The sequence below is a fragment of the Drosophila arizonae genome, chromosome X (genome assembly GCF_054131065.1).
Source record: "Drosophila arizonae isolate 15081-1271.41 chromosome X, UAZ_ARI_1.0, whole genome shotgun sequence".
Lineage (NCBI taxonomy): Eukaryota > Metazoa > Arthropoda > Insecta > Diptera > Drosophilidae > Drosophila > Drosophila arizonae.
The window spans coordinates 19,558,998-19,577,537 of record NC_142927.1 but is presented as its reverse complement, the minus strand read 5'-3'; the positions used below and the strand labels follow the sequence as shown (position 1 = coordinate 19,577,537).

At 39.1% G+C, this 18,540-nt stretch overlaps 1 protein-coding gene across 6 annotated transcripts; it reads left to right on the top strand.

The window, feature by feature from the left end:
• The first annotated feature begins 2,697 nt into the window (after nt 1–2,697).
• LOC108618161 (uncharacterized) lies at nt 2,698–18,174 on the top strand. 6 transcript variants are annotated; one of them, XM_089474047.1, is made up of 27 exons: nt 2,698–2,870; nt 3,943–4,455; nt 4,659–4,803; nt 5,052–5,383; nt 5,435–6,139; nt 6,216–6,467; nt 6,563–6,637; nt 6,722–7,225; nt 7,340–7,591; nt 7,800–8,087; nt 8,205–8,432; nt 8,503–8,685; nt 8,756–8,992; nt 9,073–9,165; nt 9,242–9,367; nt 9,441–9,638; nt 10,079–10,153; nt 10,215–10,370; nt 10,449–10,595; nt 10,657–15,396; nt 15,450–15,530; nt 15,584–15,688; nt 15,772–15,984; nt 16,082–16,152; nt 16,267–16,447; nt 16,500–16,644; nt 16,710–18,174. In XM_089474047.1, the coding sequence occupies exons 1-23, from the start codon at nt 2,787–2,789 to the stop codon at nt 15,853–15,855; spliced, it is 9,603 nt and encodes a 3,200-aa protein (XP_089330173.1). In that variant the 5' UTR covers nt 2,698–2,786; the 3' UTR covers nt 15,856–15,984; nt 16,082–16,152; nt 16,267–16,447; nt 16,500–16,644; nt 16,710–18,174. The 6 variants fall into 6 exon arrangements, with proteins under 6 accessions (XP_089330173.1, XP_089330170.1, XP_089330171.1 ...); XM_089474044.1 differs by having other exon boundaries at nt 6,722–7,591; nt 16,710–17,289; nt 17,371–18,174; XM_089474045.1 differs by having other exon boundaries at nt 6,722–7,591; nt 16,283–16,447.
• The last annotated feature ends 366 nt before the right edge of the window (nt 18,175–18,540 follow it).

Sequence of the window (18,540 nt, the reverse complement as noted above, 5' to 3'; positions counted from 1 at the left end):
TTGAACCAGGCCAAAGTTTTGCTGCAACGTTTGCAGAAAATGCGAGCCAAACACTGGAACCCATTAATAAAGCACTTGATAGAACGATTCGAGTGTCCAAGTACTTTTTGTGTGAGGCAGTTATATGTGGATTAAATATATCCAACAGGGGACCATTGAGACAGCAATTAGTTAACAGCCAAGCACTGAACAGTCGCCATAAAAGTCAACATCTGTTAACACTAAGTGCAGCTTCCAGCAGCTGTTGAGATAGCTACGATTTATACAGACTCAGCCTAGGCATATTTTGGAATGAAAGTGCACATTCGTTACTAATAAGCGTTAGCTAGCAGATAACGCCTGGCTGCACTGTTATGTTGAATATGTTAGTACTATGTTATCGCAAATGACTGTTAACGGGCAGCTGTTATGGGAGCTGAGATAAATAAATCTCAGTACACTAATGAGTGTTATAAAATATCATAGTATTTTCGTATAACTCTTAGTTAACATTAGTAAATCTTAATTCGTATGTATAACTCTTAGCTAACAGTTTTAGATTTGCAGTCTTTATAGAAGCAACTTGCTAGGGCGGCTGTTAATTTACTATAACTAAGGTATATATATATATATTTATATATTCATTTATTTATACATTTATTTATAACAGTTTCAACAGTAACATTAAGCCTCGGCTGTTAATGTGCAGCTGTTAACAAAGCTCTATAATATTAACTTGCACTTACATTTATATCATTTCATCGTATTTCTCCTATTATTTATCGGTATTAAATTGGAGCACTCTTAACAGAAGCGAAAGTTGCTGTTAATGGGCCACTGTGAAGCGCAGCACTGCAGCTGAAACGTGTCTCTCTTAAAGATACATATTTCCGAAAGCGTACAGCTTAAATGGATTGCATGGACGATGACGAGGTGAAGGTTAATTCAGCATGATTGCATTCGCAAAAAGGAAAAATAAACGGATTGAGCGCGAGAGCGGGTCGTGAGGAAATAAAACAAAAGAACAACATGGCAAATGCTTTCAGCGAAACGAATGTGCTGACCCCCCTTAAGCACTCACACAACGTGGGCGAAACTATGCTTGGGATGCCAATGATGTTAGCTATGAGAAATCCCGCTAAGAACAACGCCGCATATCGCGTGGACACCCGTGGCGCTGCTTTAGTCGGACAACGGATGATGCGAAATGGGAAATGGGTATTGGGGTATTGAGGTATTGGGGTTCGGGGAATGGCAATTTCTCAGCTGCAGCAGCACTAGACGCTTGCATTTTATGTGCTCACTGGTCTAAGAAGATGCTCGCCTCCATTGACAAACCATCGATGGCCATGCGATAATGTTTGCCATTGTTTTTGGTTCCATTTTCGTTTCCGTTACCTTGTTTATCTAGTCGGCTGTCTGGCATTTTCAACTCCCAGCGCCACGCCCACCCCACAGCGCACTGTGCAAAACAATCTGTACGCCTTTGTCTCGAAATTAATTTGTATAATTGCAGCGACAACAACGGCAGCAATTGAATGTTCAGCCAAGCATGTCACTTTGTATAGTCCTTAGTGCCATGGCGCCCCGCCCCCTTGTCGATTGTCGATTGTGCCAAGTGAGGCGCAGCTAGACGCGTCTATATAGGTCAAATAAAAGCGCGCACAACGGTAAACAATAAGCGCTAAGCAAAACAAAGTCTGGATACTCTGAAATAAGCACGGGCGTGCGCTAAATACCCGTTACGTTTGACTTAATGAGAATCCTCATGCATATATATATACATTCCACTAGAGAGCTAAAGCAAAAACTAAAAATGTCCCCATGATGAATGCAGCCTTTAAGCTCTAAACTACTTTGCAAGCTTTTGGCCATTAGATTTATGTGCTTTTTCAACTGGATTAATCCCACTATTTGGTTAGGGTATACCAACGGGACAATGGGCCTGGTCAGGACTGTGGCCTGTCAGCCGTTTGGCCAGGACAGCGGCGTCGCAGTCGACGGCAGCGGCGTGACAACACTTGTTTCAATTGCGCCTATTGATGTCATTGTTGTCGTGGTGCTTGTTGCTGTTGTTGTAGCTGTTGTTGTATCTGCTATGGCCAGCCATTGTTGCGCCCTATCTGTTGTGCTAGCTTCTGTTGTTGCTGTCGTTGATTCTTGTCAGCTGGAACCACATTTGCCTAAATACTCGTCGCTGCCAGCCATTAACATGCGACCGACCGACCATCGACGGCCGGCGACCGTTGGACAGCAGTGTGTAAAGGTGTTTTTTTTTTTTCTGCCTTTTTGCATGATACTTTGCAGGGCATTCAAGATTAATGACCAGCGTTTGGCAATTTGTATTTGGTCGGACATTAGGCCGCCCTCACCTACGTATGTATGTATGTGGCTCGCAGAGAATTTGCACTGCGAGCTCGTTTGCTGTTCCCCATTTGGCGCTGCATTGAATTGAGTGAAGCATTTAGGCGCTAGAGGTAAAGAGAGATACATACATATATGCATGTATTCCAGAGATTTGATATATAGGGGGCACAAGAGATGTGTAAATAGCTGCATTTATCTCTCAATAAGCCATGTCACCTTCTGCTCAATTTAGTATTGGTTAACGTAGATAGACCAGGAAAATAAGCTGCAGTGTTAAGTGCTGATTGCTCTTTTGGGTGCACTGGCCCCAATCGTTATCGAATTGCGCAGCACTAATAAGTGACAGCGAGGCAGTCCGTCTTGCAGTTGACAGGCTCAATTTAATTGTGAAGATTTGCAAATTATCATTGTGCGAAATTGTGAGAAAAAAGTCTATTAACATGGCAGAAAGCGCTGATATAACTACAAAAATTAAATCAATTCGCTCAGCCACTAACGAAAATAAAACTTCTTCGCAGAAAAAAGTAAGTCTTATGATTTTCAATATAAATTTGGCAAGCTATACCACATCTATTCAATTATCTCCCTTGCAAACTAGCTGAAGCTACCACGCTGCTAGCTAAACGCTTTCATTTTCAGTGCGTGTTCATTTGAAATCTTTTAATTAGAATTTTTGCCATGCAATGGATAGGAGGTATATCCATTGCATAATTTCCCACTGTGTGCAACTTGAGCAAGGGGCACTAGTGCTTTGCTCGTGAGTCATGCCACTATGCTAGATAGCAAATTGTTTACAATTAACGTGCTCGTGCTCCGTGCTGTCAGAATATCCCAGGCAAAAGTTGCTAGATTGGGGAAGATAAATAGCTGAAAATTTGGTGAAAGTTGCCGAAAAAATTGCTAAACCATTAAAAGTTTCACTTTTCAGCAAATATACACACATACATACATATGTGTGTACATATATTTTAAGAAGCAAAACTTAATGTCAGTAAACTTGTCCAACAGAAAACTAAATGCTGAGTTTCCGATGTCGATTCGTCCATGAAATGCATGGATAGTATATTTTTATACTCTGAACCCATTTTCAATGGGAAATCAGGGTATAATGGTTTTATTGAAAGTATGTAACAGGCAGAAGGAGGCGTGGCAGACCCCATGATGTGTATACATACATATATTGTTGTCTGCCAGTCCATATATCTGTCCGTCCGATATCAGAGCTATAGACTTAAGATTTTTTTCCAAGGTCAGTTGTAAAAATACATCTCCTTCGTCTTAATAGCTAAAGTCACAAAATTTTCAATTTTAGCTTATATCTGTTTTAAGGATTTTCGATTTTTTTTATAATTCACACCCCACATCTATATGCACCCCCTCACCCATAGCATTATAAAATGCATATTTCAAATACTATACTAAAATTTCTAAGAGATAATTATAAATTTTTAGATTTGTGGCACTTTAAAAAAAAAAGTTGACATTTTTTATAAGTTGCCAGTTCTAGCAACTAAAATTGCCGCAGTGCTCATGCTTGAACAATTTCCAATTGAAGCTGCTCCCAATAATATTAAAATCGTATTATCTATTTTATAGAAGCGCAAAGCTTTACGAAATGAAGTCAATATGGACGACAGCAAAGCTGGCGAGAAGGCTGATGGCAATCGAGAACGGAAAACAAGCCGTAAGCATACACTCAAATCAAAAGAGCAAGAAAACAATGAAACGAAGAAGAAAGCTAAGGCAAAGGACGCAACAAGCAACCCAGAGAAAGTGAAAAATCCCACTAACCCGAAGAGCTCAAAGAAGAAATCTAAACAACGTCGACTGAAAAGTCCATCACAAGGAACAAAAACAACATTTATAAAGAAAGAAAGTGAGGAAAAATCAGCACAGGGTGAGCGCAAAACTGAGTCTTCTGCCAATAAATCAGAAGGAGAAGCCAAGCCGGAATTGACTGAGGGGAAGGTCAAGGTGCCAAGAGCCACCATTAAAGATCTTGCAGATGAAAAGAAAACAGAGAAAGAAGAAGCAAATAATGGTATAAGCAATTCCGAGGCATTAGAAAAAAAGAAAAACAAAAAGAAATCAAATAAGAATCGTCAGAAAGTAAGAGCTCAAACATATGCATATACATATGTGTCTGTATATATGTATGTATGTACATATATCTATATATGTTGTATATATGCATATAAGTATATATGTATATAAATAAATATATATATGCATATATGCATATATGTACATAAATGTCTGTATATATGTATATATCTTAAAATGCTAAATCGTAATTTTTGCGTCTATTCCAGAAGAGATCAGAAACTAATAAAGAGTCTGGCAGCCCAAAAGCCGCACAGAAAAATGAACAGGTGGCAAATGAAGTATCTCAAGCTGACACAGAGAAGGAAGTCGATATACCTAAAGCTAAAAAAAATGTTGCACCAAAAAACCCAGGTAAAAATAATTAAAGAGGCTTAGAAAAAATAAAAATAAAAATAAAAATAAAAATAAAAATAAAGTCTTGCACTAAAAATGCAAATGTAAAAAGCTCAGACAAATGTTTAAAAATGTTATACCAAACACCCCAATGACTAGGAGCGCTAAATATGAAATACATATAAAGCCAAATATGAGATCCTTGAAGATTACAAAACAGCAAGACTCCTTAAAAACAATCGACTAATAGAAATCCAACGTTTCAGAGTCGGCGCTAATCGGCAAAGCCAATGTGAAGGAAAAAAACGTCACTGGGAAGGAGGATGAAACAGGGGCAAAGGATGAAGAGATCATGAATGTAACTAAAGACCAACAACCTGAACGAGAGCAGAAGGCAGACGTGACACGAGATATCGATGAGCAGAGCAGAACTGAAAAGGCTAAAAAGACTCCGGCAAGAAAGCAGCTATTAAGTTCAACAGCCAACAAAAATAAGAGAACTGCAAAGTGCATGGATGAAGATGTAAATCGACAAGAAGCAGACAATAATATTGAAATAACTGAAACGCCGGTCTCTAATAATAAGAAAGCGCGAAAGGTAAGAGTACATATAGAAGTTAGTCCTGGTTTATAGCCCTACAATTCACAGGAAAAGCGATCCAAGAGCGCCTCTTCAAAATCTGGCAAGAATCCCGAGCGGAAAGCAAACAAAGATCAGGATGAGGTCTCTCAACATGAAACCCAGCGAGAAACAACCGATAATAGTTTAAAATCTTTAGAAATGCAAATATCTGAAGAACCGTTAGACTTAACCATGCCTAAGAAATCCTCAGAGTCTGAAAAGCAACATGTTCTATTAGATGTCAAGCAAATATCAAATGATAAGAAAGAAATGAAAAAATCAGATGAATCTCATAGTTTTACGCCGAATGTGCATCCAGCACGTAACCAAATTAAAAAAAAGAAGACTTTGACAAAAAACCTGAAAAAAATACTTTCAAAATCAGAAAAACAAAAAAATGCACTGATATTACAGGAAGTTTCGACGAAAAAAATGAAAAACAAAAAGCCAGATAAAGCAAAGATATCTACAAAATTAGAACAGATTCCCGAAAACCCCACGCTGCCTATAACAGTCGATAAGAAAGATTGTAAAAAGAAAAAGAAAAAGAAAAGCGTGAAATCTCTGAATTCATCAAAAGAATATATTGCAACCCAGAAAGACGAAGGATCAGCTAACATGGACGTTGAGCTAGATCAAAAACATAATAAACCTAAAAACAAGAAAAACAAAAAGAGAAAATTAGAAAAGAATTCAAAGTCAAGTCCCGAATCCCTAATTGATCCTCAGAAGGTAAGCTTCTCTTCCCGCTTATAGAAACCTCATATACTATTAAAAATTGTTTTTCCTTTTATATTTTTAATTTCAGATGTCAATCAACCAAGATAATGCTGACAATATTCCAGTGCAAAGCTCTTGCCCCAGTTATAACCACGTACAGCAACAGATTTCTAGAGCAAACCAATTTACTGCAAATGAAGCAGAAAAATATGCTGCCAGAGAGTACAGAACTCTTTTTCCAGATACCATATCATTACAAGCTGATCAATTCATGGACATTCAATCCAAATTCAACTATTCCGAAAAGAATACAAAAATCGTATCAGTTGCAGCAAATCAGGTAATGCTGAAAATGCCGTCGAAATAAAGAAATATTTACCATATTTATATTTCATTAAAAATGAAACTGCAACGGACTCTTCCTTTCTCCCCCAGGAGATGTCGCATATCATCAACAAACATTTGCCACACCCTAAAGAGGAAGAGACTCAGGCTACAGCTATGCAGACGGTAAGAACTTAATTTAATTTAGCCGAGATATTAAAACGGGTTAGACTAATATGTGAATCGAATTTATCCATAATTTGTCCCTAGAAATATGTACATAAAGCAGACGAATCAGAAGCGATAAATAAACCGAGTGAAGTGGATGAAAATCTATTAAATGTTTTCGACGATAATAATCAGGAAAATATTCCTCCGTCAGAAAAATTCGATAAATTTTGCTCACCGATTGACAGCACAGCCAAACAAAAGCATAGATCTAGCAAACGTAGTTTCTCACTTGAAAACAGAGCTTTACAACATAAGAAAAGGAATATTAAAAAAAAATCCAAAGTAGGCTTGGAGAAATTGTCGACCTCAACAAATAGTCTACTCCCAGTTTCTCATAAAGTAAAAGCCTTCGGTCAGACGCACATCGAGAAAAGAAAATTAAATTCGCATTTTGAAAATAATTCTGAAATGGATAATCGGGATTTACTTATTGTTGAAAAGCAGCTCGACGACGAAAAAAGTCTTACGTGTTCAATAAACGCTGCAGCCAACGAAGAATTAAATTTCAATAAAAACGAAATAACAATGGAGAACGGTAAAAAGGTAAGTGAGGAGAAATTGCCGCATAATAACAGCCCAGCAAGTCCCCAATACAATCCCAGTCAATTATTGTTGCACCTTGTCCAAATTGTCCAACTTGAAAATAAGTCGCGTCAGGCCGATTTGCCTAAAAATTTCTTTCAGAAGAAACCGTGTGAACCAACTGCAGAAAATTTGCAGAAAGCAATAAATCGTAATTCACTCGCATTTGGAAAGAAGGAAGCAGCCCAGCAGCTAAATTTATCTGATAATAACATAAAGATGAAGCAAATGCAAGGCATTAAGCCGGAAGCTGGAGCTATTGACTCAAATAGGCCAGAAGTTTCCTATACAGGCGCGTATAGGCCAGTTCTTCAAGCTTCTCAAGAGGTAAGGGTTTTTATAGCCTATCAATTTTTTTTCTTTTTCGAATTTTTGACAGATAAGTCCAAGTAAGTCAAAAAAAAAAAAAAAAAAAAAAAAAAAAAAAAAAAAAAACACAGGCACAAATTAATTTAATCATTTGGAACTTTTGACAGATAAATCCAAGTATGTCAGAAAAGCACAAATTTATGTAATCATCATAATTTTTCGACAGATACAATCAAGTAAGTCAGAAAAAACAGAAATGGCTGAACAATTCATGGAAAATCAAGAAATTGGAAATACAGCCCGCATAAATGTTACAAAGGATAGACATGAAAATGAGGCAGCCGGACGGGAAGACGGTTTAATGATGAAACAACAGTTAATGATGATACAGCAGTCCAAGGAAGAATTGAGAAATCAGGATAAATTGGATCAACTTGCAGCCATGAAATATAAAGAGAAGAATAAAAGAAGGTGTATGGAAAAACAAGAGAGGAAGACTAAGAAGCTGCTGCAGGTAAGCATATAAGCATATATAGGCTTAGCTAGGGTAGCGAGTCGAACATATTTATAATTTTATTTCACGCGGTGACACACAATGATGAAAAAATTAAATCAATTTTTCGTATCACAGCAAATTCAAAGTAAATCTCAAAACTTGCTGGGAAATCAATTAAAGATAGAAAGCGGCGAATTGAATATACCTACTCCGTTTATTCCAATAGATGAACACAATATAGCTTCAATCGACATCGATACTTTGCAAGCGTTTAAGGCGAATTTAGAAAAACAACTTGAGATCATTGATCAGAGCAGTTCTGACATGGGCTCACCACAATCTACGCATAACAACACGCCGGTGGTAAGGATACTTTTCGTCATAATAATACATAATACATATTCAAGTCACGAACTATTATGCTCTTTAACAGAAAGTTGTTCTCAGATCAAAGCCGTTAACAAACGATGATGATGAAAATGTCAGAGAATACCCTGATTATATGCGAGGATCGAACTCACAAGGCTATGAGATTTTGTGTGAAGAAAAGCCTTCTTTAACTGCTGGAAACTATGCATCAGAAACATACACAAGTGCCGAAGATATTGTATCGGGGGTAAGACTTCTAGAAACTGAGTCTCAAAAGCAATTTCAATTAGATTATTCGTTATTATTCTACTGTGCAGCAAATAGTCCAAGATGTAAAACCATGCGAAACTGAAGCAGCCCATCCCGGAAGCACATCTCAAATAAGAGAAACTCGTCAAGCATGTTTAAATGCATCACTTGATACATCTGACTTCAATCTAACTTCAATCGAATCGAACTTGACCGGACCTCAGAATAGTAACAGCTTTGAAGCCGGACACAAACAAGGAGAAAATAGCAAAGAAACCCAATTAAGTCAATTTGAGATTGCTAAGGTAACGCCTGCATACAACTCAATTCCTTTAGTAGCTAACCTTAATGTGTACATCCTTGTTTTTTCAATGGTATCCATCAGCAAACCCGTCTTAGGAATATTCAGAAATTGAAGAGCCTCAAAATGTTTGTTGGACAATCTGAAAATGAAGGCATACAAAATTATTATATGACGGTACGATATAAAATGTCAAAAGCGAATGAATACATATGTATGTATGCTTATTACTTATGCTTATTACTCATTGTAGGACATTATTCATCAAGATTTTCCGTATGAAGAACAGACAAATGAAAATAGAATCTCATTTTTTGAGAAGTACAGATTTTCAAGTATGAGAGCTTTATCATCTCAACAATATATAAAAAAAGAAAATGTAAGCAAGTTTATCTCACGTGATTCTTGCATTTTCTCAAATAAAATATGTTTTTATGTCTTTTCAAAAATAGCAAAGTCCTGGGGAAGAACTAGAAAGTGATCAAGTTGAAATGACTTTTAGCCAACAAGAATCCCGTGATAAACAAAAAGTAAAGAGGATCGAATACAAATGGACATACGATGATACCAAAGAAGTGAAGACCGAGAAAGAGCATCAGAAAACAGATATTGCCTTGAAACGCGATAAATTAAGGATACATGAATTAAAGGTAAATAAATTTTAGTATTAATTTTTAATTTTATTAGTTTTGCTTGTTGTCGATAATAGAACCAATAACAGAGTATAATTATATCGGATTAGGATTAGATTATAATCAGACTGTAGAGGATACAAAGATATTACAACCTACCAAAGAAATAACTGAAAAGATAGAACAAAATATAGAAAGTAAGAATAAAAATCTTAAAACCAAACCCAAAACTGAGCGTAATAAGAATAAAATTGGAGCATATTTAAATATAATTAGATATAGAGTATATGCATTTCTAACTGAAAAGGTACGTTTCTCCGATGGCATTACAATCGAAGAGGTGCATAAAAAGAAACGCAAAAATTCTATAGTAATCAAAAAAAAATATTTTCTAGTTGATGATTTTTTAATAATGCATGAAACAGAACATTTAATTATATAAACATATTATATTCTAGCATTCTGATGATGATGATGCCGACGTTGCCGATGATGATGACGATGTCGATATAAAACCAGATATGCAAACATTGGTAACTTGAACTAAATATTCCTACATCTACCTATATAAGTGAATTCAATAATACCATTCAGAGCCACGTTCAATCTTTGAGCAACGAGGGGTTCGCCTCAGCAGCTAATGAGCCAATAGAAGACAACCCACCTATGGCTAAGAGAAGTCAAACTCAGGAAGGAGATGTGGTAAAACTGGAGACATCTTCAGGATGCAGAATTCCAATGGACAACATGGTATATACTTGTTGGGGATAAATGAAAGCTTAATACTTGGCGAAACTTAGTAAAGATTGAAATAATATATATTTCCAGGATAGGCAATTAAATCGCCAGTCGGTTACTGAAAATATGGAACAATATCCAATCAAGGGTGAAAATTCCTCGAAGTCCGAGTTTCAGATTAAACAGTATGAAATTAAGAATATTTCAGAACATAGATATATTTCAACTACTGTAAAGGTAAATCAGATAACGAATGCATTTAGTTATTTATCTTAACTTAAACCATGCTTTCTATCAGCCTGAAAAGGTAAACGCGAAGAAGATCGCGAATAAAACAAAATTGATTGAAGAGCAGCAAATTCAACCGGACGGAAATCTAGCGCCGAGCAATGCTGATATTAGGGAAACTCCTGATAAGAAACCACGTTGGAGAATTCCAAAGAAACGCAAAGCTGAGAGCAGCACTCAGGCGGAAGAGCAACAAATTCAACTGGACGGAAATCTAGCGCCGAACAATGCTGATATTAGGGAAACTCCTGATAAGAAACCACGTTGGAGAATTCCAAAGAAACGCAAAGCTGAGAGCAGCACTCAGGCGGAAGAGCAACAAATTCAACTGGACGGAAATCTAGCGCCGAACAATGCTGATATTAGGGAAACTCCTGATAAGAAACCACGTTGGAGAATTCCAAAGAAACGCAAAGCTGGGAGCAGCACTCAGGCGGAGCATGAGTATAATGCAGAGCGCGATGAGCGCAACCCTAGCTCTAGGGAAGCAATGGAAATGAGGGAACATTATCCGAAACATATAAAAAGAGAAATAACAAATTATGGAGATGTTAGTGATATTACAGAAAGCCTGCCAAACCCAAGATTTCATCGTGTGCCAATCCAATATCAATGGACCTCGGCCGAAGTGGCCCTTCAAGAGAAGAGGCGTCATATGTATGCATACCAATATGAAGCACAAAAATTTGCACCACATCAATATGTGCCGCAGTACGCTGCGGATCAATTCGTACCGCGATATATATCGCATCATCAATATGCACCACGCCCATTTGCACCACACCAATATGCACTACACGAATATGCACCACAACAACATGCACCACACCAATATGCACCACACCAATTTGCACCACGGCAGTATGCACCACGCCCATTTGCACCACACGAATATGCACCACGGCAGTATGCACCACGCCCATTTGCACCACACCCATTTGCACCACACGAATATGCACCACACGAATATGCACCACGCCCATTTGCACCACACGAATATGCACCACACCAACATGCACCACACCAATATGTACCACACCAGCTTGCACCACAGTATTATATACCAAGAAGACCACCTATACCGCGAGACCAAGCTCCCACAGTGGAAGGATACAAGGATTGGGAGCGTTCAGTTGCTGCTCACCAATTTCAAGGCTATAGGGACAGATCGTACCGGACAAGGGGATATGATGTGAGGCAACCGTCAGTTAACGAACAAAGAGATCTAGCTGTGGAAAGATCGATCAAGACGGAACGCTTTGATCGCAGACAGCCATCAGCTCCCGTACCGAAATATCAAGATGACAATATGGAAATATCATATAAAACGAAAAGTCATGAGACTAAACAGCCATCAGTTACCGAAAAGATAAAGCCAGCTGGCAATCTGGAAAGATCCTATAAGGCAGGAAATCAAGAGAATAAACAGAGAGAGCCAGCTGGCAGTGTGGAAAGATCCTATAAGACAAAAAGTCATGAGGCTAAACAGAGAGAACAAGCTGGCAATTTGGAAAAATCCTGTACGACGGAAAGCCATGAGAATAAACAGAAAGAGCTAACTGGCAATCTGGAAAGATCCTATAAGACAAAAAGTCATGAGGCTAAACAGAGAGAAAAAGCTGGCAATTTGGAAAAATCCTGTACGACGGAAAGCCATGAGCCTATACAGAAAAAGCTAACTGGCAATCTGGAAAGTCATGAGAGTAAACTGAGAGAACTAACTGTCAATCTGGAAAGTCATGAGAATAAACAGAGTGAACTAACTGGCAATCTGGAAGGTCATAAGAGTAAACAGAGAGAACTAACTGGCAATCTGGAAAGTCATGAGAATAAACAGAGAGAGCCAGCTGGCAATTCGGAAAAATCCTGTACGACGGAAAGTCATGAGAATAAACAGAGAGAACAAGCTGGCAATTTGGAAAAATCCTGTACGACGGAAAGCCATGAGAAAAAACAGAGAGAGCCAGCTGGCAGTGTGGAAAAATCATATAGAGCAGAAAGTCATGAGCCTATACAGAGAGAGCTAGGTGGCAATCTGGAAATATCATATAAGGCGGAAATCCATGAGAATAAACAAAGAGAACAAGCTGGCAGTGTAAAAAGATCCTATAAGACAAAAAGTCATGAAGCTAAAAAGAGAGAACAACCTGGCAATTTGGAAAAATCCTGTACGACGGAAAGCCATGAGCCTATACAGAAAGAAACTGGCAATCTGGAAAGTCATGAGAGTAAACTGAGAGAACTAACTGGCAATCTGGAAAGTCATGAGAATAAACAGAGAGAACTAACTGGCAATCTGGAAAGTCATGAGAATAAACAGAGAGAACAAGCTGGCAATTTGGAAAAATCCTGTACGACGGAAAGCCATGAGCCTATACAGAAAGAGCTAACTGGCAATCTGGAAGGTCATGAGAGTAAACAGAGAGAACTAACTGGCAATTTGGAAAAATCGTGTACGACGGAAAGTCATGAGAGTAAACTGAGAGAACAAGCTGGCAATTTGGAAAGATCCTGTACGACGAAAAGCCATGAGAATAAACAGAGAGAGCCAGCTGGCAGTGTGGAAAAATCATATAAAGCAGAAAGTCACGAGCCTATACAGAGAGAGCTAGGTGGCAATCTGGAAAGATCCTGTACGACGGAAAGCCATGAGCCTATACAGAAAGAGCTAACTGGCAATCTGGAAGGTCATGAGAGTAAACAGAGAGAACTAACTGGCAATTTGGAAAAATCGTGTACGACGGAAAGTCATGAGAGTAAACTGAGAGAACAAGCTGGCAATTTGGAAAAATCCTGTACGACGGAAAGCAATGAGCCTATACAGAAAGAGCTAACTGGCAATCTGGAAAGTCATAAGAGTAAACAGAGAGAACTAACTGGCAATCTGGAAAGTCATGAGAATAAACAGAGAGAACTAGTTGGCAGTGGGGAAAGATCGTTCAAGGGATCATGTTTACCGAAAGCTACCGTTGAGGGTAACCCAACTCCAAAAGAAAAATCTGTTTTAAAGGACTCGCAACTCACAACACATCCGTTGCCAAAACAGCCCGAAAGTAAAGTAGACAAAAAGTGTGAGGCTCAAAACGAAAATAATATGGAGAGTACATTATCTGAAAAACATGAAACGTACGAGATTCTTCCCCTACAGGCAACAGTGCAGCAAACGCGCGTTGGTGACATAAAAATAGCAGAGCTTGAATCATCAGCAAGAAAAGTTACTCTATCGTCAGATAATATGAACATTCCGGAAAGTTCAGCCAAGGAAAAGGTACAGCAGATACGAAAAGTCAAGAAGATGCAAGTGCCCAGCTCGAGATTTTGGACATTCGTATCACCCAGAACCGACAATCGGAAACAAAATAATAATGTTCAGGCTGAAAATAGAACCTTAGACTCCCTAAAAACTGCACAACAGGAGACTACACAGCCAGCAAATCTCTCTCAAGCTGCAAAGGAAAACATAGCGCCTAGCTTCAAAATTGGACAACTCGAGTCGAAGCTTGACTCGCAAAATACAGCGAGAGGTGAGGTTGAAAAAGATTTAAAGAGGAAAATTACAACTGAAAATTCTGAGATACATTCGAATGAGATTTTGGAGTGTCCACCATATAAGAAATCAAAGTTGTCTCCAAATAATCAGGAATTTCAACAACAGCAAACAAGTGTTAAGCCATCGGCCAACACCAAACGATTACAGAAAAAAGGAGAAAATATTACTCAGAAGCAAATTTTCCCGGAATTCAATGTGAATCAAATAAGCGCTCTCATTGACAAAAGGCCACTAGGCGAAAAGGTTGAACCCACTCGAGAGAATGTGTTTGAAAATCGAATCAAGCAAATTGAAGAGCCCAGACAAAATAAGGACCTGTATGGTGCTGAGAGAAGAGAATTGTCTGCAGCCTTAAATACGAATTCCTTTATAAAGCCTAGTGAGAAAAATGTTGCTGACAAGGCGTGCCCTAAAAAGCCAGCGAAATATTTAATAACTATGACGGAAGATGGGGATATAGAAATAAGGTATAATAAAGAAGTGAATGGAAGCTCGGAAGTTTTGCTAACCACGGCTGATACTACTGATCTGCCTAATCCGATATCGCCTGAGTCCCCATTAGATCAATTTTGGGCATTGTTGGAGGGTAAAGGCAAGGTGGACACGTCACATCCGGATGAAAACCCATTTGAAAAGTTTTGGCCCTATTTGGATCATAACTACGACATGGATGTCAGTAGAAGGAAAACGATTTACAAATGGGATGAAAAGGCAATAGAATTATTTCGGCGATACATGGACGCAGCCTGCAAGCCGCCATCCATCAACGATAAATATGTGAGAACGACGATGATAAGGGCCACTATACATCAGATTAATGCATTTTTCTCGGCACTCGCGTTTTTGGACACCGACATCGAGCGACACACGGAGAAGGATCAGCATAGCAGACAAACGCAGCCGGGTAATCAGCAAAATATGGGCGGGACAACAACGGATTCGGACTTGCATGCGGATCTACTTAAGTCATGTTTAAATTCTGGCAACGATCGGTCGCCGGCAGATCAACGTAAGATCGAGGCTGAGTTGGGTTGGGATGACAGCTCACGCGACTCATTATTATCATTCCTGTCAGCTGTGGAGCCCAGCAACAACGAATCCGCGTGTGGCCAACCTAAGAAGAAGCCGATGTTGAAAGCGAATGCTAGCAACGGCAGGAAACGCTTCTCAATCAATCAATCTAAGCTAGAACCGTATGAGGTAATATTGCTAAACTTTTGCTATCGTGCCAGATTTTCATTTTACTTGACTAGGTCGGCCCAAAGATCAGTAAGCTCTCACTCAACCCGCAAAGGCCGTCCAGTCACATTCTACCGAGCAGACCCCTAACAGCGGTAAGAATGCCAACAGATCTGGGAAATACCAATATTAATTTGTTTTCAAATAGGCTTCGCAGAATCAAGCCCAGCCAAGTCGCGCAGTTCAAGTAGATGGAAGAGTGCCCATAGACAATAAGTGCGTTGCCAAAAATGAACTGCCCATGCCCCAAAAGGTAAATACCTAACTGATTCACTACCCAATCATTCAAGACCTAATTTGACATAATTCCCTAAAATGTTTCAATCTGTTTCACAGCCCATGCCCAAAGCTCAGCAAAATCCCCTAGCGCAAATAACTCCAATGAAAACCAAGCACCCATATGACATGCCTGAGATCTAATACGGTATCAATTTGAGATGCTAGTGCCCTGCTATTAATCGGTACACTCCACTTACTTGATTACCCCATGCCAAACATCGTTGTGCTTACAAATCCACAGACAAAAAGTAGATGCCAATAGCAAATAAGGTAGGTTAAAGTCGGAATAGAAATGGAATCGCAAATGGAATCTGATCGGGGATTATTAATCGGCTCAAATATATAAATGTTTCTTTGCAATTAACAGTTATTGGAAGTCAAATGAAGACAGCGCAAACAGATAAAAACAAGTCGGCGGTATCCACGCTAACGCCAGCGGTAAGAAAGCTCAGATTGTTATAGAGAGAGACACAATTTCATCTGCATTCAGCAGGGATTTGATTTCCCTTCAATTTTCCAGGGAACGCACAATCTCATTCTCTAGGAATTTAGTTATCTCTCATTTCAGACACTTCAATTTGCAACACTACAGGGATTTAGTTCCCTTCAATTTTCTATACAACATAAAGCTGAAGAGGCTCCACAAATGCTATACCAAGACTCGGGTTGAGCGAGACGATAGCTCCAGCAACAATTATATATATATATATCGGTGGGATTTAGTGCGGACGCAGTAAGTGTTAATGCCTATAATGAAAAACTAATACTAACGAGATATATCTCAGTTTGATATACAGATAAGCTCCGATAGTAGCTTACCGAAATACGCCATTTAGGAATTATATTCACAATCAGTGAATAGACTCCAAGTTCAACTGCAAACACATATAACAAAACAAATATATTCACTCATCGAGCTGTATGCGCAAGGTACGTATAAGTCGGATAATGATAAAAATATTGATAACTGATCCATAGCTTCAACCTTTTTACAGAAGACTCAGCACGCATTCTGATCGAGCTGGAGGAGTGATCCTCAGGGTGATCAAATAACCGATCAAATCTTGAGATCAACGAGGAGGTTTAATTTATGCTTGACAGAAAAGAGGCCCATCGATCCCTCTCAGAGACCTCGGGTATGGATTACCCACGAGTTGCCCTTGTGGTGCGAATTTTGCCATAGAGCAGTTGAGGTTAACGAGCCGGAGTTCGTGATGCTAATTTTGGATGTGGCTCAGCAGAGCTACATCAGTTTAATATGATCATTTTGGGCCTGCAGATCCTCCGGATATCTGTGCTATCGCTTTCACACACTGTTCACACTTAACGGTGTCGTCGGCATTCATGCTCTCATCGTTGTCGTTATACGCCTGATCCATGTGAGCATCAAGAACGATGGCCAGAAAATCTAGTTCCTTCACGTGCCTGAATACCTGCCGCATCGAGCTATCATTCTTCCTCAACATAATCTATGGCCAGGTGCTAAAGGTGAAGAGAGGACGTTGTACCAGTTTCGAAGCTGGTCAGCTTAAGCAACCGAACATAGTGCCCACTGAGCTTTCCTCGCTCTACCTGGTACGCCCTCTGTTCTTTAACTCGACTTCAATTAGCAAATCAACGAATCTCTCTCTGATTTCCGATTGCTCTCGCCTCTAGCTTCATGCACATGAAGTCTGTCTTCCACATTCTGCGCAAGAAGTGCACACACACTGTCTCAAACGCTAGAGATGCCAACAAAGGCGCCAAACTATCCCAACTAGATCAATCGAGTCATCATCCTACCAAATACAATTTCCCAAGTCCACACCGAGCTCAGCTCGCAGCACAGCTCGCCATGTGAAGGTCTCCCCCATAGCAGTCGAGTCCTTCTGAGAGTTACAATACGCCGAAATCTCAACTGCGCCTCAATTGCTCGCATTTCTACTTGGCCTGCGGACAACATCGTCTCCGGCCGGATGTTCACTGATGATCATCGAGGAAGCGCGAATCATGGGCCTGTTGATACCAGAGTGGACCTATCAGCGTCTTGTGATCGAATTGTCTTCAAGGCAAAGAATTATCCCAAGGATAATATTTAACACTAAGCACATTTAGCAGTCACATAGCTGAGACTAATTTTCCATTTGCAATCGAGCCATTTCCTTTGGCATCGAGATCAAGAATTATCTCACTGATAATATTTAACACACTAGCAGTCATATGACTAATACATACCTGAGACTTGCTTTCCATTTTCTTCTTTTATGGCATAGTATTATCCCATATATTACCATTATTTATTATTTTATATTTGCATATCAATGTGATATATGATATCAAGACTAGCTTATAGAACACACAACTGGCTGCAGAGGACTTTGTCTACACTTATAATTAGTTATAATTCACACACATTTGTAAATAAACTCGATTTGATATTTTTATGCTGACTCCATTTGAATAAATTGTTCCTTTCACTGCTATTAATAGCTGATCCTATTTGCGTCAATTAATAAGTCGCTTTTCTCAATCTTCATTTCGCTCATTTTCGCTTTCCCAAAATAAAATAATTCCACTTGATGAGCTCGCAATTTGTCGCTTGACCGCCAGGTGGCGCCCAACAAACAGCTTAATTACAGGCTGAGCAATTGAATTTGTGCTCAAAAAGCACTTGAAGCGCCCACTTCGTGATGGGCGTGGCACGGTCCATTGCCACAAATTGCCGGTGATGCTGAGCGTGCCGTAACGCTCCATTAGCAAGGCGTCCGGCATAGTCAATATGCATATACATACATATATATTTATATATATATATATATATATGAAAATGTATGTATATATCTGCCT